At 45.5% G+C, this 24,242-nt stretch overlaps 1 protein-coding gene across 2 annotated transcripts in view; it reads right to left on the bottom strand.

The window, feature by feature from the left end:
• The window catches only part of ARMH3 (armadillo like helical domain containing 3), a 772,183-nt gene that overhangs the window by 384,006 nt on the left and 363,935 nt on the right, over nt 1-24,242 (bottom strand). For both annotated transcript variants that reach the window (XM_085606447.1, XM_085606449.1), the window contains 2 exons: nt 7,268-7,369; nt 6,644-6,702 (listed from right to left, as the gene is read on the bottom strand). In XM_085606447.1, coding sequence (XP_085462573.1) covers nt 6,644-6,702; nt 7,268-7,369 — 161 coding nt within the window. The remainder of the gene's footprint in view (nt 1-6,643; nt 6,703-7,267; nt 7,370-24,242) is intronic.

Here is a 24,242-nt window from a genome sequence, read left to right as displayed (position 1 = left end):
AAAACGCGCCACAAGACGCGTTTGCAGAGTGTTGCTGGGAGGGGGCGGGGCCTCAGGCACGATCGCGTCTTTTTTTGTTTTTTAAGAAGGGGGGCTGTGTGGCCCCCCTTCCTTACCTATTTTATGGGCCCTGGGGATCCCATCCCCCAGGGCCTGACCCCTATTTATTTTAAAAATGGAACGGGGCCATGTGGCCCCCCTCCCGAGGCCATATGGCCTTTTTTTTTATTATTTGTTTGGAGGGGGGCTGCATGGCCCCCATCCTCAGGCCGATTTCTGCCCCCGGGACCCCATCCCCCGGGGCATGGCTATATATATATATATATATATATATATATATATATATATATATATATATTCCACAAACTCCCTCCGAGTACCGGAGCCACCGACCCTTCAGGGTGACCTCTTTCATAGTGGGCACGGAGTCGCCCACAAACATAATATGACACACCACATAGAGGTCCGTTGTTGGAGAAAGGCATTTATTCATGGCACAAACAGCTTCGCGCTTCCATTTCCTTACGCGTTTCAGCGATCTCTGCCGCCTTGATCACAGGTGAAAGCTGTTAAGCTTGCATAGTGCAAAGTACGTGTTTTTAAAAAGTCATTAAATCACATGACCAAGCTGTTTCGAACTTCATTTCCCACAATGCAGGTAAGTTATTCGGAGGTGCAATTAGGAAAATCCTTTTCTGTTTACCTGCACAATGCTAATATCCATGAGTATATTCATTGCTGGTCTTGTAAATATCCCTTAGAATGTGCTCTGAAAAATTCTCATCTCCAGCACGATCAGGAAAGGTGTCTCCCTTCCCGAATCCCTTCCAAGCACTTCCAGGATTCGCTGGTAGCATGTCCTTTGGTAAGGTCTGAGAGGGCAAGTGGGTCATGCTCCTCATTTAATATTCCACAAACTCCCTCCGAGTACCGGAGCCACCGACCCTTCAGGGTGACCTCTTTCATAGTGGGCACGGAGTCGCCCACAAACATAATATGACACACCACATAGAGGTCCGTTGTTGGAGAAAGGCATTTATTCATGGCACAAACAGCTTCGCGCTTCCATTTCCTTACGCGTTTCAGCGATCTCTGCCGCCTTGATCACAGGTGAAAGCTGTTAAGCTTGCATAGTGCAAAGTACGTGTTTTTAAAAAGTCATTAAATCACATGACCAAGCTGTTTCGAACTTCATTTCCCACAATGCAGGTAAGTTATTCGGAGGTGCAATTAGGAAAATCCTTTTCTGTTTACCTGCACAATGCTAATATCCATGAGTATATTCATTGCTGGTCTTGTAAATATTAGGGGTGGGCGGAATTTGCGGAATTAACCTTCGCAAATTATCGCGAGAATGTTTAAAATTATCGCAAACAAGCAGAAATATCGCGAAGATGCGGAAGGTTTTTTCCGGCATGTTCGCGCGATTTTCTGCATGGTTGCGGGTCGCCAACTTACCCATGTGGCTGCTTGCGGGCGCGGCCATCTTGTTTTGAGTTGTTCTCGCGGTGCATGATCGCGAGAAGAAAGACGTGATCGCGCGACGCATGACGTCACTGCGGGCGCGAACTGTCGCGAGACAGCGCAAATGGCTAAAAACAATACAACATCTCATGGAGAACGCGACCGGATCAAGAAAACTTGTCGGCGAACGCAGGGAATCAGGTAAGGCGATCGCGCGCGCGCGAGAATGTATCATTTTACAGCGCGAGCAAGAAACAAATTATCGCCAAGCTGCGGAAACCGGAATTTTTGACATCTTCGCGCTCTCCGCGGAACGCAAAAATGTCAAAATATCGCAATTTCCGCGAACGGAACGAAATTTTTGCCCAGGCCTAGTAAATATCCGTGTGCCATGAATAAATGCCTTTCTCCAACAACGGACCTCTATGTGGTGTGATATATATATATATATATATATATATATATATCTTTATTTATAAAGGAGGGGGGCTGCGTGGCCCCCCTCCTGAGGCCTCTGTTAGCCCCGGGGACCCCATCCCCCGGGGCCTGGCCTCTCGTTGAGGACCATGGGGGGAGCCCCAATGCCCCCACAGTTCCAGCCGGCTCCCCGCCTCCTGCGGGAGCCGGCATTGCTTTTCCACACGGGGAGCTGCTAAGATGCAGCCCCACGTGTGGAAAAGCAATCTGGTTTGGTTTTTGGAAGAGAGAGCAGGTTCCCTGCTCTCTCTTCCAAAATCCAAACCAGAGTTTGATATGCCATGGCAAACTGCAGTGTCCCGGGGCCGGGCACCCCGGGACACTGCAGGAGCCGGCCCTGGGGGGTGGCGGTCCCCAGGGCCATCACTGGCTCCAGGAGGGGGGGGCTGCGCGGCCCCCCTCCCAACATTGGCAAAGCCCTGGGGGGTGGTGGTCCATGGGGCTCGGAGGTCCGTTACGGACCCCCAAATTTAAATATTAGTGCCCCGGGGAGGTGGCGGTCCCCAGGGCGTGTGGGGGGGAAAGCCCCCCCCCCCACAAAGGTATATATTTTTTTCTTAAAAGAAGCCCCAGGGGGTGGCGGTCCCTGGGGCTGCGGGTGGGCAGTGAGGCCCCCCAAACTGTAAAAAAAAAAAAAAAAAACGAGCCCCGGGGGATGGCGGTCCCTGGGGCTGCGGAGCTTCAATTAAATGAAGCGCGGGAGCCCCCGCTAAGTTTTTTTTTATTTTCTCGGCCGGATTTGCACACCCAGCGCGAATTCAGCCGATTTGTTTTTTAAAAAAAATGCTTTTTTGGGCCCTGGGGTCCTTGTGGGACCCCCTGAGCAGGCCTAGGGGGTCAGGGTGTTTCTACCCTGCCCCCTTTTCTTGTTTTGCGCGTTTCTTTTTCTCTTTTCTAGTACCTCGGTTCTACCGAGGCACAAGATGGCTGCCAACACTGTGAGAAGTTGGCCTGATGTATGATGTCACTAGTTCTAGTGTACACCTTATATCAGTCCAAATACCCTTATGGTGATTGGTTGTAAAGTCAACCTTATAGACCAGCTATCCTAGTGGTAGCATGGACAAGAGCAGTCTTAGGCTAAACTCTGAATGGCATGTGAAGCCAGCTGTGATACCATATATAATCCCTTGAATACCAAATGAAAGGACACCACAACAGATATATATATAAAATAAAGTGTATTTATTCTAGTCAAACCCTCAGCACTCTTTATGAGATTAGAGGTAAGTACAACACAGTCTTATTTATGCATACATTAAGTCACACAGGTAAGTAATACAGTTAGGCCCTAGGGGCCACGCAAACCATATACTAAGTAAGTGGTATAAGGACCACTGTCACGGAAATAGGATAGGCCTAGGCCTAGGGAATCGCTGGGGCTACACTATACTACCAAAGGTTAGGAAGTGGGAGGCCCACGGGATTCAGGTGCAGAGTGGAAACACTCACGCGTAATGCGTAAAAGTCACTAGCAATAGTACAGTTTAGAAATAGATAGATTTAGGACACTTCCGGAGTAGCTAGGAAGTCGAGACTGGAAAACTAGACACTAGGATAGTCACTATCCTGATGAGCACCGGAGTACCCAAGTTACCTAGCCCACAGGCTGCGGGTGCATAGGGGTGAAGTTGCGTCGGGTTTCGTCGTCGACTCCTATGGATGCCTGAAGAAAGATGCTGACAGGCAGTCAGTGAAGAGTGTCCGGTGGATCCCAAGGCTGGGATCAAGAAGAGAGGAGACCTGCAAGCAGAAGGGACAGAGTCAAGGTCACTAGCCAGTGACCAAGTGGAACCAGGAAGGAACCAGGCGATGTCGTGAAGATTGCAGGTGAAGGTGAAGCTTGTCGCTGCAGCCACAAGGACCAGGAAGCGTCGAGGACGACCAGGACCAGGAGGCGAGCTGTCCCACGAAGGCTCTTGCTGTCGGCGGCGTCGAAGTTGGACTAGGACTCACCAAGCCTTGGCAAGCGGAACCCACGCAGAACGGAGGACTTGCTTCTGGTGCAGACCAGGAAGGTCTGGGATGCTTCTCTTTTTCAAAGGAGCAGGAGCCAGTCTGGAGGAGCCAAACCAGCGCTGAAGATTACGGGATGCGTCGTCACAAAGGCCACTAGCCAGCGGGCAAGCAACCGGACAGACGCGGCAAGCAGGAAAATGCAGAAGGGCCCCACGCAGGACTCGTGGAGTGTGGGGGGCTGGTCTTCGGTGCAGATGGTGCTTGGGGTTGGGGCTTCTCAATCCCCGGTGCACAACTTCGAGGGTGCCTCAGAAGCTGCGCTTGAAGATACTAGCCACTTTTCCCAGGTAGCCGGTCCCACGTCTCTCGTCGCCTCAACGGATCTCAGCTCTGCTGTGGATGTGGATCAGGGTCGGAGAAGTCTGGAAGTCAAGGCTCTGGTCGGGCTCTGCAGTCGGTCCCTCGTAGAACTTTAGCAAAGCAAAGGGTAGTCTCTTGATGGTGCCTGTTTGCACAGGGTAGCCACTCCTTGGCCACAAGGGAGATTCTTCAGTCTTCTTCTTTCGTCAAATGTCGAAGGTCCAGAGTTTCTGTTCAAGTTTGCAGGTTCAGGATAATCTAAAGTCTTGAGGCCCAACTCCCACTCTTATACTAATCTGGGGGGCTGGGATACCTGCTAGGTCACGCCTTATGGGTGGGACCTGGGAGGGGGTGGTTACTACCACTTCCCTTTGTCCAGTTTCGCGCCAGAGCTGGGGCTGGAGTGCCCCAGCACCGGTTTGAACTGAACTATGCATGGAGCACCTTGTGTGCCCCAGGCATGTCTCATTCCTTTCAGCCCTCCCTGCCCCAATACACTAAAGTCTGTCTGGGGAGGTGCTAGCACCTCCCCAAGCAGGAAACCTATTGTCCAAGCCTCCCTTGCCAGGATCCCTCCCAGCAGCAGGAGGTCAGACTCGTGTCTGTGGCAGCAGCATCCATTTTGTGATGCGGAGGCTTTGGTTAGAGTTAAACAGCAAAGTAGGATTTTAACATGTCTCTCCCTCTAGAAGGGAGGAATAATATCCTCATCACCAGAAATGGTATGGGGGTATTATTCCACAGTGTTAGACACCTTACACGACATGTTTCGATAAAGCCAAACCATAGTTACCATAACCGTTTAAGATTATAAGGCACTTTAAGAGTATATGGTAGGGTATATCATAGAACAGCTATAAGGACATGGTTCCGAAAGCTGCAGACAGGCTCAGCTCATGCTAGAGCACCATCTCACATGTTACCAAGCACTCTGCCTCCAGGATTGTTAAGGCCTGCCATAGGAGTGACTGATAGGTACACATGTGTCTATATATAAGGGTAGATATAGGCATACTATATCTAAGCAAGGGGTGATTACACGACCTTGCCCCAGCTGAGTGATCAGCCAGTTGTGTCTGATTGGAAGGCCAGACCAGGGGTGGCATAATACATGCTGCAGCCCCTGGGAGGCCTAGGGTACACCTATGCCCTGGGTACCTAGGGTACACTGTACAGGGTCCAATAAGGTGATCCTTACCAATTGGGAATGTACCTAGGGTACATGGAGTCCATTTTAAAGAGAGAGCAGACAGCCTGAGACCCTGAATGGCAGGATCGCAGGCCAACTAAGTCGAAAAGCCAGCTAGACACTAGGCAAAAAGTTGGGGGTAACCATAGTCAGATATCCACCTTCCTACAAACACTTCCTGGTTTGAAGTGTTGACAGCCAATTAGAATGCAGCTCGTGATCGGCAGGGTGCACGGATCCACCGCAGCCATAGATATCGAAACTTTTATTTTTTTAATTTTCTCAGCAACTACTGAACGGATTTACACCATTTAAAAAAAGGTCTCTTTCTGTACCAAGGGCTACCTTTTTGCCAAATTTGGTGTAATTCCGTTCAGCAGTTTCAGCTGTAACCTCTATTATTTTAATTTCTCAGGAACTACTGATTGGATTTACACCATTTAATGAAAAGGTCTCTTTCTGTACCAAGGGCTACATTATTGCCAAATTTGATGTAATTCCGTTCAGCAGTTCGGGCTGTAGTCGTGTCTACAGTTTCCTATGGGAAATAACATGGAGAAAACACGTTTTGGGACCCCCCTTTTTTCTCGGCCCCCGCTTAGCTAATCACACCGAAACTTTCAGGATAGGAGCAGACCGGAGCGGGCCATAAGTTTTGAAAATTTCGCGAAGATTCGTCAACCAGCGCCAAAGTTATCGATATATACATATACATATCATTTAGGGCCACTGGTATTCTGCAATTTGCTGCTGCAGCATTTTCCGCATAATCAGTGATTTGCCACATATTTCATCATCTGCTGCATAATTTGCAGATTTTAACAAAAAAAGTTATTATGGGTCAAACGTTACTAAAAATGTGGCAACAGGTGTTCCCACACACCGAAATGCCCTTCGCAAATATTGACTGGTCAACTTTCTGTTGCTTATTGCTTTACTTGGGTGTCACACTGGTACTAGTGAGGTGAAAGCTTTGCTCACAAAGTGTTAAGAAGAGCAAAAATGAGACAATAATGAGGTAATACTATGAAAAGAAATCTGCTGGATTATGGCACATAATTTGCATTTTCTTGCTGCATAATTTAGTCAAACCTGCTAAATAATTTGGCCCTCCCATACCACATAATTCCAGTGGCCCTGTGTATCATATGAAAGAAATACAGTTTTGTTTTAGGAGAGTTGCACATAACTTGCCTCTGCTATACAGGTCAGAATGATCAGACATAGTTTACCACTGTTAAGTCTGTGTTCATCTGCAAGAAAAGAAGAGAAAATTAACTTTTCTACATAAGATCATAAAGAATCTTCAAGTTACATACCTACCACACATCTGGAGTCAGTGCACCAACAACATTGCATGATTATATAAACCACACATATAGATATTTTATTAAACTGGCTTTGAAATATTTGGGTTATAGTTACATGATTAAGACCACAAAAACCTTTGACTTAGAGGAGCTGGACATAATCACTGGTTGCTTTCACTGATAGAATATTTATAGAACAACTAACTCCTGTCTATCCCATTCTCCCAATATATGTTTAGAATGAATACAGGATAAACAAAAATAAGACATGTGGCTTTAAGAAGGAAGACAGAAGTACGCTAAAATTAAGGGTTTATTCTGTTAGACTTCAACATTCAGTGATTTAATATACAATTCAGAAAGAGAAAATATGAAAATATATAGAGTATGGCAAACACAGACACCTCAAATTGATTCAGGAGGCAACCAAAACTCAGTACTGCATGCATTTTCATTGCCGAGATTCTCGAGAAAGCCCAATATAACTGACTTGTTGCCACCAACTTACCTTTTGTGTCTTGCATGACAATGGAGCTGTACTTCAGGAAGGTTATCAGGAGGTTGCTGCTCTGCTCATCAGCATCCAAAGGGAGCTCAGCAGAAATCATTACTGTAAAAGAGCAGATAAAAGGGGAGGTTACAGCAAAGCAGTATCTACTTCTAACAAATCAGCTGACTTCCTAAAGTACCTTTTTCATATTTCCCATACAATTGAGCACTATTACCAGGAGCATACTCATAGCCTGAATGTTCTGGACTCCTTCCTGGGGGAAAGGCACAAAACCGAACCATGTCCAGAATGGCTCTGATGAAGGGGAGCATCTGAGAAGGAGTCAGATGTGACTTTAGCATGTTTAAAGTGAACCCCAGAGATCAATGGATGTTCACCATTGTCTGGAGGTGTTTGACGACTGCCTGCAGTGAGCCCGCCTTCAATAGACAGTTGTCAAGGAAGGAGAAGACTGGCACCACTGACCTCTGAAGGCGTGTGCCACCATTGCCATCAATGTCATGAACATTCGAGGGGCACTGGTTACACCAAAGAGGAGCACAGTGCACTGGAAATGCTCCTAGAAATAGGCGTCCTGCAGGTCCAACACCACCATTCAGTTTCCACGGTCAAAGGCAGACGAGCATTTAGATTTTTCCTTCCAGAGTAAGACTTTGAGGGGGCGTGTATCTAGAATAGGCCAAAGACCTTCGTCCTTGTTAGGCACCAGTAAGTAGCAGGAATAACAACTAGGTCCTTCTTCTGGCGCTGGCACCCTCTCAACAGCACCTTTGGCTAAAAGTGATAGTACTTCCTGCCACTAAAAGGGTGAGATGGTCCTCCGTCAGTCACTGGGTGAAGAGAGGTGGAAGACTGAGTAGCTCACTCTTAATATTAATATTAGCAGAAACTGCTTTTGCTGCAGTTTCTTTCAATGCTGTAAACATCAAACATGATGGGTGTTAATGAAATGTTTACACATTTTTTAAATTTTTCAAAAAACAAAGCTGGAGTTTGGCCTTGAAAAATCTAAAACTAAAGGCCCCCACACCATGGGAGTTTTCACCAATGGTATGCGGGTATTTTGTTTTTATTTTTACTGTCCCTCACTGTCAAGTTTAACCCGGCAGTGATGGACAGAAAAAAGAATACATCCACCATCCACTCTAAATCGAGGGGACGTCGGATGTCTAACTTCCACGGCCACTACTCTGTTGGGATGTCATTGGAGTAGGTCGACAATGGAACAAAAGTAGGTTCTGTTGACAAACTTCAGGTCTGCCCACCTCACATTTTGCAGATGGTCCTTGAGTTTGACAGAGTATCCTCTCCACCAAACTCTGAATCAGCCCCCAAGTGCTGGGGCCCAAAGTTTTCTTCAGATGGCCACGGCCAGCTCAATCAACAGTTGGGGTGTCTAATACTGTCATGTAGTTCCCACTAATCCGTAGGACCTGCATGTTTGTTGGACAACATAAACTTTGGGTGAGGTGACTAGACTGATTCCGGGCCCTCCCACGGGATATGCTGGCCTAGAGACCAGCGAGCTCACAGGGCCACCATAAGCCCCCCTATCCTTACCAGGGAGCAAATTGTTTATGGCAACCACTGAACATGACAACTCTGACCCCACAGGGATTGTGGAAACAGATCAAAACCTTTTGCTTTGCCACTCGTGCTCGGAGAAATATACAGAGAATACACAGTGGGACGTTTTCAATATATTTATTGAACCAACGTTATTCTTGTTTAGAATACTTGTGCTGCGAGAATCAGTAGACAGAAGCAGATGAAAGTGATTGCAAGCACCAAAAGTGTAAATAGTAGATCTAGTTGTACCATGGTGCTAAAACAGTGTATATATGCAGTCATATAAACAAAGCAGTAATCAGGCGTACTCCTACTATGCGAACCCTACTCTAAGTGTACCTAGAGTGTGTATATGTGTGAAACCAACAGTGCCCTCAAGGGACGATCCAGCCCCATTACCTGGCGGGAGAGAATGTAGGAGCCTGTCTTGGTCACGTACTGGACACCCCCTCACCGAGATGTCAGACTGCTGCGGGGTGAAGTCTCAGCATGTAGGGACCCTCAGTGTCACCTGAAGTGCCTCCTCTGCTAATCTTTTGGTAGGCTTTTTATTTATATAGAAAGCAGCCTTGCGATGTGTGTATAGATTAGCAAAGTTATGGATATGCCGATAGCCTTGTCGCCCAGTGGATGAAGACAGAACGGCATTTGTACACAGTGCCTAGAAGGGCCTGGTGTAGGATGTTCGAGGTATCGTGATAATGTTGTGCCAAGCTAGATGTGTAAAGAAAGTAGTTTCCGAGCCACAAATCCAACATTGTTGTGCACGCAAATATGTGCAAAAAGTCACAGAAGAAATATTATTTTGAAAAATAGGACAATGTAAGAAATAAGCTGCTTCGCTACATTGGTCTAACCCGAGCACATACCAATATAATGTATGAGAAGTCTTGATTCTACCTCATTCTTCTTTAATCCACCATCAGACACTTCCTGTCCTTTTATCTTACTTTTGCACGTTCCTCCTTTCTCCCTTTGTCAAGGTTTTCCTGTCTTTCTCTTCTTCTTTCCTACTTGTGGGTTTTTCACTCTCTGGGTCAAAGTTTGATGTGAAACGGCGCCCAAAAATGAGTGCCGGTGGGTCCCACCTGCACCCATCAATCACCGTGCATTATGCATGGTGACGTTCTGGTTTAGAAACCAATTTGCACTTCACCAACTACAAAAAAAATGCAAAGATCCCAACGAACGTGTGTGATACGCAACATATAAACATGAACAGATTAAACATGATGCTCAGAAAAAAAGAAATGTGTCGTGCAATATCAACAAACCACTTAATCTGCCAAGTCCTGACAAAAATACAAAGCCTCAAAAATGCTGAAGTTTCACAGCAATAAGTTACGTGCACCTTCATATGAAAAGGTCGATTGAAAGTACACAGAGAACGAGTCTGCTTTATGGCGTGTTTCAACTGCAGAAAAGAGGTCTTTAAAAAATCTGCAAAGAAGGGGAGGCAGACTTCCATGAATTCTAAAAAGAACATCCTTTATTGAAAACAGAAATAAATATAGGTAAGCATGCTTTTTAGGCAAATGTATAATGAACTGCGTGGGAGGGACTATTAGCACTGAAAAAGCTGACAGCAAGAAAGCTCTAAAAATCTTCCGTGAAGTGTGCAGTGTTATTGGAGCCCTTCGATATCCATGGAAACAAGACAGATATATTCATTGAGAAGGAAAGCTTTTTATGGACGGAACATTAAAGTGACCTAAATCTTACATTGCAAAATGTAGGACTATTCGAGTCCTGGATATTATCGCCACTAAGCTGCATCAATATATATTTAAGAGAGACAAACATTTGAGCAGAAATTACGCGTCGGCCAGGGCAATCACTCATTATAAAAAAAAAAAACACCCCCAATTAATCAGTTTATACTTCTGATTTAATCCATTGCATAAGAACGGGGGCTAAAAATTAGAAGGTGGCAGATTGCCTTGATAGAGCAATAATACGAATCTTCTCCCTTATGCCCACCTATTTTGCCCCGCTTTTTACTAAACCGGATGATCGCATTTGAATTGCATCTAACAGTTTGTGGAATCAGTTTTGCTAATCACATCAAAACTGCAGACTCGTTCTCTCCTTTAGGGTTGATCCGCCACTGGGTGGACCGTCATCTACAGGGAGCTCTACAAAATGGCCACCACTGCAGACACTAATAGCCTTAAAACTGAGAAGGCATTTCAAAATATATTTGAGCATGGGCGTGAATTAGGGGTGGCCAAGGACTGCAGCTGCTACTCATGGCTCACTTCGTAGGACGTTGTCTTGCTTTGTATTACTGCAAAAAGGACATCTAAAACGAGTAAAATGACATTTAAATATCAGAGATCACTCTACAACGAAGAGGTGATCCATCTAAACTCGTTTTGGGATATGGTAATGACCACCTGTGAGCTGTCTTTTTGGGTGGCAGGGACAGAATGGAAGGGTGGGCCTTCACTGCCATTCATACTCACTATCCAGCATGGAGCCTGCAGCTTCAGGAAACTGACATAACATATGCGCACATTGTGACACGCTAGATTCCCCTCATGTGGGGCACATACGCAGAGATGCTACCATCACAGAATTTAGGAGCATGGATGCCACGGCTTTGCACTGAAAAACAGAACAAGAACAAGGGGGGACAAAAAGCGACAGAGCAGTGGTAGACAACGACGATTCCGAAAGAGGCAGCGCACAGGCGGATAGGAAAGGAATAAGATTTGCATAGCCAAAAAGTGGATAAATCCAAAGCGCAGAGGAGAAAACCATGGACTGGACTGCAGCGCGAGGCCTAGTGAGTTATTCCAGGACCTTTATTATCCGGGTGCTCTAGACTGGCAGACGTTTACAACATGTGGTGGTCCAACATCTCTTTTTTCCCTTCAATTTTTGGATTTTCAATCTACTGTTTTCTATTTGTTAGCTCAGAGCTGTTATTGAGGTCAGGAGTCAGGAGCTGCATGGGGGAAAGTGAAAGAGGCCTGATCCGCCAGGAGAACATAATTCGTGCTTTATATCATGAAGCTGCATTTGATCTAGGTAACTCCATCTGGGGCACATGAAGAGCAGAAGAATTAAATGAGAGGACACAAGTCGGAAAGGGGCGAGTAGGTCTAGGGGCTAGAGGTCAGGACAAAAGGGGGTTAAACCACTTGACTCTGAAGGGTTTGTGTAATAAAGAAACAAATATCTGGCACTGTAAAAGATCAAAAGGAGGATTCTAGGGGAGAAAATGAGTCACAGTTTGAAGCCCCAAGGACACAAAAGCCATACTGCACGGAGTGGTCAAAGCAAAGCATGAGTTGTAGATAGTGAATAAATTAGCAGATACCGTCTAGACCTGGGTCTCAGACTTTTCTTTAACAAGAGCTACTTAAGTTCAATGAAAATTATCTCAACCTACTAATAAAAATGTTACTTACCTTTAGTAAGACTCTTTCGGATGGATACTCTAACTGCAGATTCCTCACCTGTAGAAAATTCCCCAGGCACCAGACGGGCTCTGGAAACGTTCACGGCAGTGCTCCAGAGTGCTGCTCGGTGACATTGTGCGGCTCTGCATCCTCTTTCCACTGCAAAGTTATGGAGCTGAGCCACTTATAAGCTCCACCCATGCACACTGACAGTCAGTTTCCTGCTTGACTCTTTCCAGGCCCTCAGACACTGAACACAATACAACTGGAAGGACCAATGTGCAGATTTCTAAATTTGGACCTTTTTAGGTGTTAAAAAGAGGCAACTCGACAAGACAAGGAGATGGAAGTAAAGTTAGGAATCTGTAGTTATACAGAGTTTACACCAGATAGACTTGTTCTTTTGGTTGATACTTCTAACCACAGATTCCTCACCTGTAGAATAGATAACAAAGCAATACTTCTCATGGTGGAGAGTCTGTGAAGTGGGCTCAAACCAAAAGTTTTGCAGGACGAGAGGCCAAAATGCCTTTCCCGCCGGACCTGGCTGTCAAGATAGGAGTGCTATATGAACGTGTGCAATGATGCCAAGGACAGGCACTCAAGCATGCCAATGCAGTGGTAGCAACCTTAGCTTTACTGGAATGAGGTCTGAAATATTCCAGTGTCTTGTTTCTGGTATAGTAGATCTTAATGCAGAGAACTATCCACCTCAACTGAGTTCTTTTCTACACAGCCTTTCCTTTATATGTCACAGAGAACTCCACAAAAATCTGATTGGCCAATTAATGCTCCTTGTTGCAATCTTTATAAGAGCTTAGTCTTTTTTGGGGTACCGCCAAAGAAGTCTCTCCTCTTTTCAAAGGATGAGGTGGACCACAGAACTTTGGGAGTGTGATGGATTGCCCAACGTGAAAACGAGTCACAACTTTTGCCAAAAAGGCCACTGTTGTTCTCAGCACAAGTTTGTTTGGGAAAAAGAAGGTACAAGGCGGCTGCACTGAGACAGCTTGGAGCTCACTCACAACAAACTAAAGTGACTGCAATGAGAACAACAGTTTTGAGAGTCAGAAAGGGCAATGAGCAGCTGTACAAGGGCACGAAGGGAGTTAATATGAGCAACATACGGACACAACAAAGGTTCCCTGTGGCAGCATAAACTGAAATGGTTTGGGAGGGAACACATGTTTCAAACATTTACTAAAAAGCATCACAAGAGGTGATTTACCCAAAGACGGCTAGTCCGGCAAAGACAAAAAGGCTGAAAGGGCCGACAAATAACCTTCAGCGGTGCCCACTGCAAGACATTGCTGGTCCAAAGACAAAGCAATCAGTAAAGCATCCAACAGTTTGGTTTGTAAGGGGTCTGTGTTGCAGACTCCACACCAAACCACAAAATAGTCCCAGCATAAATAGACTTTGTAGAGGGACATAAAAGAACAGGGTAAGAGAGGATTGGAAAGGTTAGAGGATGCTACTTCCTGGTTAAGTCAATCAATTAACAAAGGGATCATTGGGCAAAACCAGAGTGGAGTGATGGAAACTTAGCATATATTTACTATTTCTTAGTACGTAGATCATTCACTTTATTGATGTCATGCTTCATCCTTGGGTCTCATTCTGTTCCCTAGAAAGCACGATGGACTCAATTTCAGTGGAGCGGGTATCTAGATATTTCTTTTCAGGGTAGATATGTGAAATAAAAAATACCAAAGGGCTACCCAAGTATTCCTTTATTTTGGGTGTTCCTGTTATGGTTAAAAAGTAAATATGTAGATGCTTATGGAGGATAGCCACCTTGAACTGGTAGGGGGGCTTGCATGTCTCAGTGATCTGAAGAGCTATGCTGGCGAGAGCTTAGTCTCCTGGCATGGTCGCCTAAGCTGGACAGGACAAGGGGTAGAGACCAGATTAATTGTAATCCACTGGTCCTCCAGGTTGGGCACAAATCTAACAACCTTATCCCATAGAAAATGTTTGTTTTGGAAACAAAAGCAAGAACTACTAAATATTCTGGGCACTAGGGACTTCCAGAGTCTCTGCACGAGACATACATGATTGACTGTAGTCAAAGCTGCTAGGAAACTACTGACCAGGTGACCATAATTCTGAGTGCCAAGTGCAAGACCAGAATTGGATTCTAGAACATACACACTATGTATGACACAGGAAAGCTGGCTCAAATGCCATCCGAGTTGAGGCGCTACAGCCTACAATCCTAGGGGTCACGCAAAAGTAGGTGGACCGGATTTGGCATAATGAAAATCACCACAGGAGAGACAGTACTGTAATCGGGAACATTACAAAGGATTAGTCAGCACCCTGAGCAAGGGGACAGAGAAATGCCTAACTGAGTGGAAGCTAGTCAACAGAAGACTCGTGACAGCCAGGTTAAAAGAAATACACAGCACCACCATTTTCCAGTGCCATGCACCAACAAATCACCCAGACGAAACAGTCAAGGACATATTCTATCAATAGATGCGAGCAGAGCTTAAAGCCTTGCCGGACCATGACCTGAAGATTGTGATGGGAGACTTGAATGCTAAAGTGGGAAATTACAACACGAACCATCACACAGCCATGTGAGGAAGGTTGTGGAACAACGAACAACAATGGAGAAAGACTGGTGGAAGTTCCAATAAAAATTATCTTGTCATATCAGGGACTCTCTACCCTCACCGTGATATTCATAAACAAATTTAGTGCTTCCCCAGTGGCAGAGACAGAAACCAAACTGCCCACTTGAGAAGTGGCACCTGGAGAAGCTCATTACTAGATGTCAGAGTAAGAAGGGAGCAGTCGTAGACAATGGTCACTGTCTAGTGACCTTCTTGTGAAGCTGAAGCTCACAAAAACTGAACGCAAAACATCAGGACGATAGCACTTAGATGTGGCAAAATTACAGGACCCTAAGACCGAGAAGGCATTTGTCTTACAAATCAAAAACAGGTTCCATCTCCTGGCAGACACAGAAGATCAGTTTGAGTCCGCTGCAGACACAGTCAACAAGAAATGGGAACAGGTCTCTTCAATATAAATGAAAAGCAGTGAAACATACCTGGGGACCAAGACACAGCAGAGAAAAGAATGGGTAAGTGGTAAATCTCATGCAACATACAACACCTCTGTCATGGACAAGGAAGGCAGACTACTCACAACAAAGAAAGAACAGAAAGAGTGCTGGGACAAGCACTTTAAAGAAGCCTTGAACAGACCAGTACCAACAAGCAAGGAGGACAGCCAAGAAGCAGAGACAGACTAGGATGTGAACACCGCCCTACCACAGAAGGAAGAAAACATCACTGCCATCCTATCGCCCAAGAATAGAAAAGCTCCTGGCCAAGACAACCTGAATGCAGAAATGTACACAGCAGACCCTGAAACATCAGCCAAGATGCTCCAAAAGCAGTTTATATTGATTTGGGGGGGAAAGAAAGTACTGGATCACAGAAAACAAGGCATCATTGTCAAGATTCCAAAGAAGAGAGCATTAACTAACTGTAATAACTGGCATGGAGTCACCTTTCTGTCAATCCAGAGTAAAATCCTAGCAAAAATCATTATGCAGCACATTGATGCTTTGGACAATCAGTTAAGAGAATACCATGCTGGGTTCCACAAGGGTAAAGGGTGTGTTGATCAGATCCTTACTCTATGCAGCATCATAGAGCAGTACACAGAGTGGCAGAAACTATCCATCAACTTCATTCATTCTGAGAAAGCCTTTGACAGTATCCACCATGAGAGCTTCTGACGTATACTGAGCACTGAAGATAGCTCTCTTCATCAAGAACTTCTATGATAATTGTACCTGCAAGTTGGGAATAGTGAGTACAGCTTCAAAGTCGAGACTGGTGTGAGACAGGGACGCATGATGTCAGCATTGCTCTTCATCCTAGACATCAACTGGGTAATGTGGCACACAACAGAAGACCAAGGCAGAGGCATCAGATTGACCTTATTGTCTACATTGAAGGACCATGACTATGCGGAAGAAGCATGCTTCCCCTCACTCACACACCAGCATATGCAGGAAAAGACGTCTTGCTTCAACATCTATGCACAGCAAGTGGGAATTAAGATCAGCAAGATGAAATCAGAAGTCATGCCACATAACATCCCAAATAACTCACCAATCAAGGCAGATGGAGAGTACCTAACCATGAGTGAAGAGTTCACATACCTAGGCAGTACTATCAGACGTGATGACATCAGGCAGGCAGCAACATCAAGAGCAGACTGAACAAAGCCATGAATGCCTTCAGGATGCTGAACAATGTGTGGAGGCCATATCAGTACATCACCAACACCAAGCTGAGGCTTTGTCAGAGCTGGGTATATCCACACTCGTGTATGATTCAGAATGCTGGTGGATAACGAAGAGTGACATCACAAAACTGCCATCTTTCACATCAGTAACTTGAGAAGATTCGTGCTCATTTTCTGGCTATGAACCATCTCTGAATAGGAACTGGTCATCAGCAAGTGAGCATAGACAAAATCGTTACGAGAAAAATATGGCGATGGCTACGACGTGCCAACTGAAGAGAACAAGGCTCCTTCACAAGAACAGCCGTCCACTGGACTTTAGAAGGAAAACAGAAGAAAGGAAGGCCAAAGAATACCTAGAGGCAAACTGTGGAAACAAAAATTAAGACCCTGAGCTGGGGCACTGCAGAAAAACTTGCCCAAGATAGACAGAAGTGTAGTTTATTCGGTGCTGCCCTTCATGCTAGTCAGTATAACAGGCAGTAACTAAGGTATGGATATAAATTTCCACGCAGCCTTATTGTCGTCAACATGTTTAACCATGCTCATGGGGCTTTTATGGGTCCATTGCTTTCATCAGGACTACAGATTACCCCTAAAGTTTGGTTACATTGTCCCATCTCACTTAGCCTGGAACACACACAGAACCTGGAAGTGCCTGTAAATGACTTAAAATCAGTTGAAACACTGTTCCACAAATTTCCTTCAACTCCTTGTTGTGCCTCTTGTAAACCAGGAGGATTGAGATAACGTAGCCATCAGAAACAAATAAGAACACCACACACTGCAAACATTAAAATTGATGGTGGGGGACACAGCATTGCAAACAAATGATATAGTCTTTCATCATAAACAAATTCGGATAATCAAATAAACAGGAATGGGTGGGGACATGTCCATAGATTATGAAGTAACATAAGGCAAAAATGAATTCAAAAGTCCAATAACATTAATATGTTGAACATTATGAAGACAAAGGTGTAAAACGATTCAATCATCAGATCCTTAATTGGTTAGTTAACATTGTATCTAATTTATGTATGTGCAGGTAAACCACAATGTATTGCATGAACTATATCATCATATTGTTCATCATTATGAACATCTTGCATTTGGGTGGTGGGAAAAAATTGGATGCTTTTTGCTATTATGATAATTTATGTTTATGTGCATTATCGGGTGTTCATTATTGTAAGAGGGAGTCACACTTAAGGACTTCTTATCTCACAGAGTTAAGTTGATTCCAGTGAATCTCATCATTCATCCCTGTAATATTACTATTTAAACAATAAACCTATTGTTTTTCTCTTTTCAAAAGGATTTGATTTGTATGCAATGGATCAGTTCCCCTCTTCATCTTTTAAGTGTCCCTTTTCTAAAAAGGTTCATCATGTTATGGCAACCTGTCAAGTTACTACAATATTCACAAATGCAACCCAGAAGTTTCCTTAAAGTAGTGTCAACACATTTTAGACCTCATGGACATGTGATCATATAAATTACTGGCCGAGTTGCAATTTTTGTGGTTTGTCCGTTTCCAAGGGTTGGAGGGACCTGGGTCCAATACCTCAGTGGTTGTTAGGAATCTGCACATGGAAAATTGTCAATAGGGAAAATTACTGAGGGTAGACTTTAAAGGGAGTCCTCTCCTATGGAGGTTGTATTATGGGATCCCGTGAGTACTAATATATCTTTGAGACTTGCTTTCAGCCTAAAAGTTACCATAGGTTTCCCAAACGACAGTTCATTTGAATTGATTAATCACCAGTGCTTTTTTATTATTTTCTTTACTTCATTTAATGTGTTGCAATATGTGGTGGCACAGATCAACTGAGTGGACTCTTCCCTTAATCTATCCTCAAGAAGAGAATTTCTATCATTGTTATATGCCTTTTTCTTTGCTTTCTAAAACATCTTCTGTAAACAGCAACTATCAGACAGATGATTTGACACTGAGCATTCTAGATGATGATAAAAAGTTCTAGCCAGGGCTCTCCCCACTGTTGTAAGATGCCTTGCGCAGCTTCAGGATGGAACTGCCATTTGTGATCTGACAGGTGTTGCTCACTGATCTCGCCCACCCTGGTGATAAAAGTCCACCATGTGGTTCACAAGCAAAGAGATACCCTGATGCTCCATTTAACTCCGGAGGCGTAACGCCTCTTGCACAGGACCCAGGAGCCCATTCCACCCTGCTCATTACAGAACCACATGGCAGTTGTGTTGTCCGTGAGAACCTGCATCAGCTCTCCTTGACGGTCAACTGGAAGTCCTTCATGCCAGGTGGATGGGCCGCAGCTTCAACAGGTATATGTTAAGCTCTGTTTCTGCTTATCTTCTCTTTTCCAAGATGAGCTCCCTAGCCCAGGATTGATGCATCCATCACCACCACCCTCAGCTCTAGGTGGAGAAGGGAGACAGGTTTGCTGCAGGTTTCAGTTGAGCGGCTACCACTGAAGATTTTTTGCAGTCTCTTCTGAATGACATCTGATAGGTTTCTTTGGTGTTGGGTCCATTGAGACTTCAGATCCCACTACAGAGTCCACATATGCCACCTGGCAAAGTGGACAAGTTGGATGCATGAGGTCAGCAGGCTAAGAACGTTCAGAGCTGCTCTTGCCAAGATCCAGGACTAAGGCTGAAACATTAGGATCACCGCCCAAATGTCTTGGGTCTTGTTACAGTGGAGGAAAGCCCCTGAACAGCACTGTGTCCAGAACAACTCCTGTAAAAGGACGCCTCTGCAAAGGTGTGACTTTAGCTCGTTGATCGATAACCCAGATGATTCCAGATGGTTCGCCCTTGTCTGGAGGTGGTCTACAATTGACTGGCAAGCAACAGTCAGTCATTGAAGTAGAGGAGGACTGGTATCTGCAACCTCCGTAGACAGATGGCGACCACCGCCATCACTTTTGTAAACACCCGAGGGGCGCTGATAAGGCAGACAGGGAGCACAGCAAACTGAAAATGCTCATGGCTGACATTGAACGACAGATGACATCTATGGACATGTGAAAGTACCAGTCCTGTAAGTCCAAGGTGACCATCCAGTCAGCCGGATTCAGGGCAGACAGAACTTTGGCCGGTGTGAGAATTTTTAATTTGTCCTTCTGTTGGAAGGTATTCAGAGGGCGAAGATCTAAAATAGGACAAAAGCCTCCATCCTCCTTTGGCACAAGGAAAGAGAAGGAGTAACAACCCTATCCAACTTCCAAGGCCAGTGCTCTCTTGAATGTCCCATTGGTCAGTAGAGCCTGCACCTCATGCAGCAAGTTGGAAGGTATTCTGAAAGTCGCTCTGATGTGCGAGAAAGCTGTGGATGTTAGAAAATAAATGGCAGGGCATAACCCTGTTGGATGATCTGGAGGCCCAATTGTTAGATGTAATGGACTGCCACCCTGAGAGAAAATGTTTGACCCTGCCTCCCACATGGTGGCTGTGGGGAGCTATGGGCAAACTAAAGCAGCTTTGGGGCTGATTTTGCAGGAGATGGAGGAGAACAGTGTCCCTGGTGACCTGTGCAATATCTACTTGATCCCCATCCCAGCAACAAAAGGCTGAGATGACTGTTCTGGTGGTGGCAGGTCCTGGTGGTGTCTATACACCAACCCTCTGGAGTAGTCTCAGACTGCTAGAAACTGACGAGGAGACTGAAGAAGGGTGGAAAGGACAAAGGATAGAGTTGTAGGAATATTCTACTTATCAGTATGCATCTGTTCTTGGCATGTAGAGCTGCAGAGCCACACACTTAGGATAAGATCGCCATCTGGTGTTGGGCTCGGATGATTGCAGGTTGTTGTTGTCTTCGGAAGAAGCCTTTGGTCACGAGATAGGTGACTCCTCCTCTGGACAACAGTGCGCATGGGCATCCACTCCATCCTCAGATTGTTTTTCGCCATGATGGGAAATGATGGAGTGTATAAGAAATAAAGAGAAAGGATGTCCATGTGTAGTGTCTAATTAAGACAATGCTGGAACAGATACAGGTCCCGGGGAGGCGGGTGGGCGTGTGTGGCTCTGCAGCTCTACATGCCAGGAACAGATGCATACTGGTAAGTAGCATATTCCGTTCGAGGCATATGAGCTGCAGATCACACACTTAGGATAGACTATATAGCAGTGTCTCCCTAGCGGTGGTCACCTGTATCTGTTGCAGCAGTTTGGAATAGAGTTTTTAGGACAGCTTGGCCTACTGAAGCTTGTTGTTTGGATTGCACATCAACACAGTAATGTTTAGTGAAGGTGTGTGTGGTAGACCATGTGGCTGCTTTGCAAATATCTTCTAAGGGAATATTCCCTAAGAATGCCATGGAAGCCCCTATTTTACGCGTGGAGTACGCTCTAGGGGGAACTGTAAGAGTGCGTTTAGCTTTTTGGTAACATATTTGGATACATTTAACTATCCACCTGGCTATACCTGATTTGGAAATGGGGTTGCCTTTATGTGGTGGAGGGAAAGCAACCAACAGCTGTTTGGTTTTGCGAAAAGGTTTGGTTCTGTCGATGTAATAAAGCAAGGCTCTTTTAACATCTAAGGTATGAAGGGCTCTCTCAGCTACTGAGTCTGGATTAGGGAAGAAGACTGGTAGCTCGACTGATTGGTTAAGATGGAAAGGGGAAATGACTTTAGGGAGGAATTTCGGGTTTGTCCTAAGAACCACTTTGTTACGATGTAGTTGTAAGAATGGTTCTTCAAGAGTTAAGGCTTGTATCTCACTTACTCTCCGTAGGGATGTGATTGCGATAAGGAAAGCCACTTTCCATGTTAGGAACTGCAGTTCGCATTTATGCATAGGTTCAAATGGAGGACCCATGAGCCTTGTGAGAACAATATTGAGATTCCACACTGGGGAAGGTGGTAATCTTGGAGGGATAATCCTTTTAAGACCTTCCATAAATGCTTTGATGGCTGGTATCTTAAATAGGGACAGGTGGTGTCTATTTTGCAAGTAGGCTGCTAAGGCCGCTAGGTGTAGACGTATGGAGGAATACGCTAAATTGCATCTTTGCAAGTGTAGTAAATAGCAAATAATGTTTTGGCTGGAAGCATCTAGTGGACGTATGTCATTGTTAGCGCAGTAAATGGCAAATCTTTTCCATTTTGCTGCATAACACGCCCTAGTGGTAGGTCTTCTAGCTTCTTTTATGATATTCATAAGGTCCGGTGGGAGGTTGAGGTACCCGAACTCTAAGACTTCAGGAGCCAGATTGCCAAGTTCAGTGTCTGAGGATCTGGGTGTCTGATTTCTCCATGGTTCTGGGTTAATAGAGCCGGGGAGAGGCGCAATTTTTGATGTGGAACTAGCGATAGTTCTAGAAGTGTGGTGAACCAGGGTTGACGTGCCCAAGTGGGAGCTACTAGGATCAGTTTTAGCGACTGTTGTTTCAACTTGCGTACCACAAATGGAATGAGTGGGAGAGGCGGAAAAGCGTATGCAAATCTGCCTGACCAGTTCATCCATATTGCATTGCCCTTCGACTGTGGGTGTGGAAACCTGGCAGCGAAGGTTGGGCATTTTGTGTTTTCGTGAGTGGCGAACAGATCTATGTCTGGTTGGCCCCATTTTTGGAAGAATGGGAATAGGACTTTGGGGTGTAATTCCCATTCGTGGATTTGCTGTGTCTGGCGACTTAGGAGATCGGCAACCTGGTTGTGAACGCCTGGAAGGTGTTGCGCTAGCAGGTAGATGTTTTGGGGAATTGCCCATCTCCAGATTTGCTGTGTAAGTCGGGACAGTTGGAGAGAATGTGTCCCCCCGTTTCTGTATGTAATACATTGTCGTCATATTGTCTGTGCGGGTGAGGACAGTTTTGTTCTTTAGATGTACTTGAAAGGATTTCAGTGCTAGGAACACCGCTAGAAGTTCGAGGTGATTGATATGGAGCAGTTTGTGTTGAGTGGTCCATCTGCCCTGAGTGGTGTATTGAAGGAGGTGGGCTCCCCACCCCGTGAGAGATGCGTCGGTGGTCAGCACTACTTGTGGAAGAGGCTCTAAGAACGGCCGCCCTTTGGACAGGTTGATGGTGTTCCACCATTTTAGTGAACGAAGTGAGCGACTGTCCACCAACACCAGATCGGTAAGTTGTCCGTGAGCCTGGTTCCACTGTTGTGCTAGACATTCTTGCAAGGGCCGAATTTGAAGTCGTGCGTGGGGTACGATGGAGATGCATGACGCCATCATGCCTAACAGTTGCATAAACACTCTTGCTGGAAGAGAGTGTTGCGTTTGAAATTTTGAGATGAGATTTTGTATGTTGGCTATCCTGGCTGTGCTGGGAAAAGCTATGGCCTTGGATGTATTTATGGTGGCTCCCAGATATTGATGTATGTGGGAGGGTTGCAGTTGAGATTTGGGATAGTTGATGGTGAATCCCAAGTCGTGTAGGGTTTGAATAGTGCGGTGAGTGTGGAGAACGCATTTGTCGAAAGTATTGGCTTTTATGAGCCAATCGTTGAGATAGGGGAAGACATGGATTTGTTGTCTCCTGAGATGCGCTGCCACAACTGCTAAGCATTTGGTGAATACCCTGGGTGCGGTTGTCACTCCGAATGGGAGAACTGTGAACTGATAGTGTTGCCCGTCTACCACAAATCGTAGATATTTCCTGTGACCGGGATGCATAGGGATGTGAAAGTATGCGTCCTTGAGGTCCAATGTGGCAAGGAAGTCGCCCTGTTAAAGTAGTGGGGGGACTTGTTTGAGAGTGATCATATGGAAGTGATCTGATTGTATGTATTGGTTTAGTAGCCTGAGGTCGAGTATGGGTTTTAAAGTCCCGTCCTTTTTGGGAATGAGGAAGTATAGAGAATATACTCCTGCACCCTGAGTGGAACTGGTTCTATTGCGTGTTTTTGAAGCAAAGACCGAATTTCCTGTTTGAGTGTGAGATGGTGTGGTGACATTGGACGATGTTTGGGTGGTATGTTTGGGGGGGTGTTTGTGAGTTCGAGGCAGTAGCCAAACTGGATAATTTGTCTTACCCACTTGTCTGTTGTGATGGAATCCCAGACAGGTAGGAACTGTTGGAGTCTTCCCCCGACCGGAGTGGAATGGTCTGGGGGTAGTGGAGGCAAGTCACTGTTTAGTGGCTGGAGAGGTGCGGGTGTTGGTGTTGCCCCATCCTCGGCCTTTGGTATTGTTTCCCCTGTATCCTCCTCTAAAATATCCTCTGTTAGGGGATGTTTGTCCGGAGGTTTTGAAAGAGGAAGAGGTGTCAGTTCCCACATTTTTGGAGGCTCCCCTGTAAAAGGAGCGTCGAAAGGAGCCTCGGGGTTGTGTAGACTGTAATGCTCCCATTGATTTGGCAGTCTCATTATCTTTCTTCATCTTTTCTAGTGCAGTGTCGACTGCGGGTCCAAATAGTTGCTCCTGATTAAAGGGTTGAGCAAGAATGGTTGATTGTACTTCCGGCTTAAATCCGGAAATACGTAGCCATGCGTGGCGTCTAAGTAACACGCTTGTGTTGACTGCCCTAGAGGCGGTGTCCGCTGCGTCTAGTGCACATTTGATTGAGGCATTTGATATTAGCTTTGCCTCTTGAATGAGGTCATTGGCCTGGGATTTGTACTGATCAGGCAGGTGTTTCAAAAGATCCTCTAGCTGGTCATAATGAGCCCTATCATATCGAGCCAATAGGGCTTGTGTGTTGGCAATACGCCAGTGGTTAGCAGCTTCTGCGGCAACCCTTTTTTCCGAGGCCTCTAAGAGCTTAGACTCTTTGTC

Source organism: Triturus cristatus, chromosome 1_2, assembly GCF_964204655.1.
Source record: "Triturus cristatus chromosome 1_2, aTriCri1.1, whole genome shotgun sequence".
Classification (NCBI taxonomy): Eukaryota; Metazoa; Chordata; class Amphibia; order Caudata; family Salamandridae; genus Triturus; species Triturus cristatus.
The sequence above is the reverse complement of the archived record's forward strand: the minus strand, read 5'-3'. Positions and strand labels throughout refer to the sequence as shown.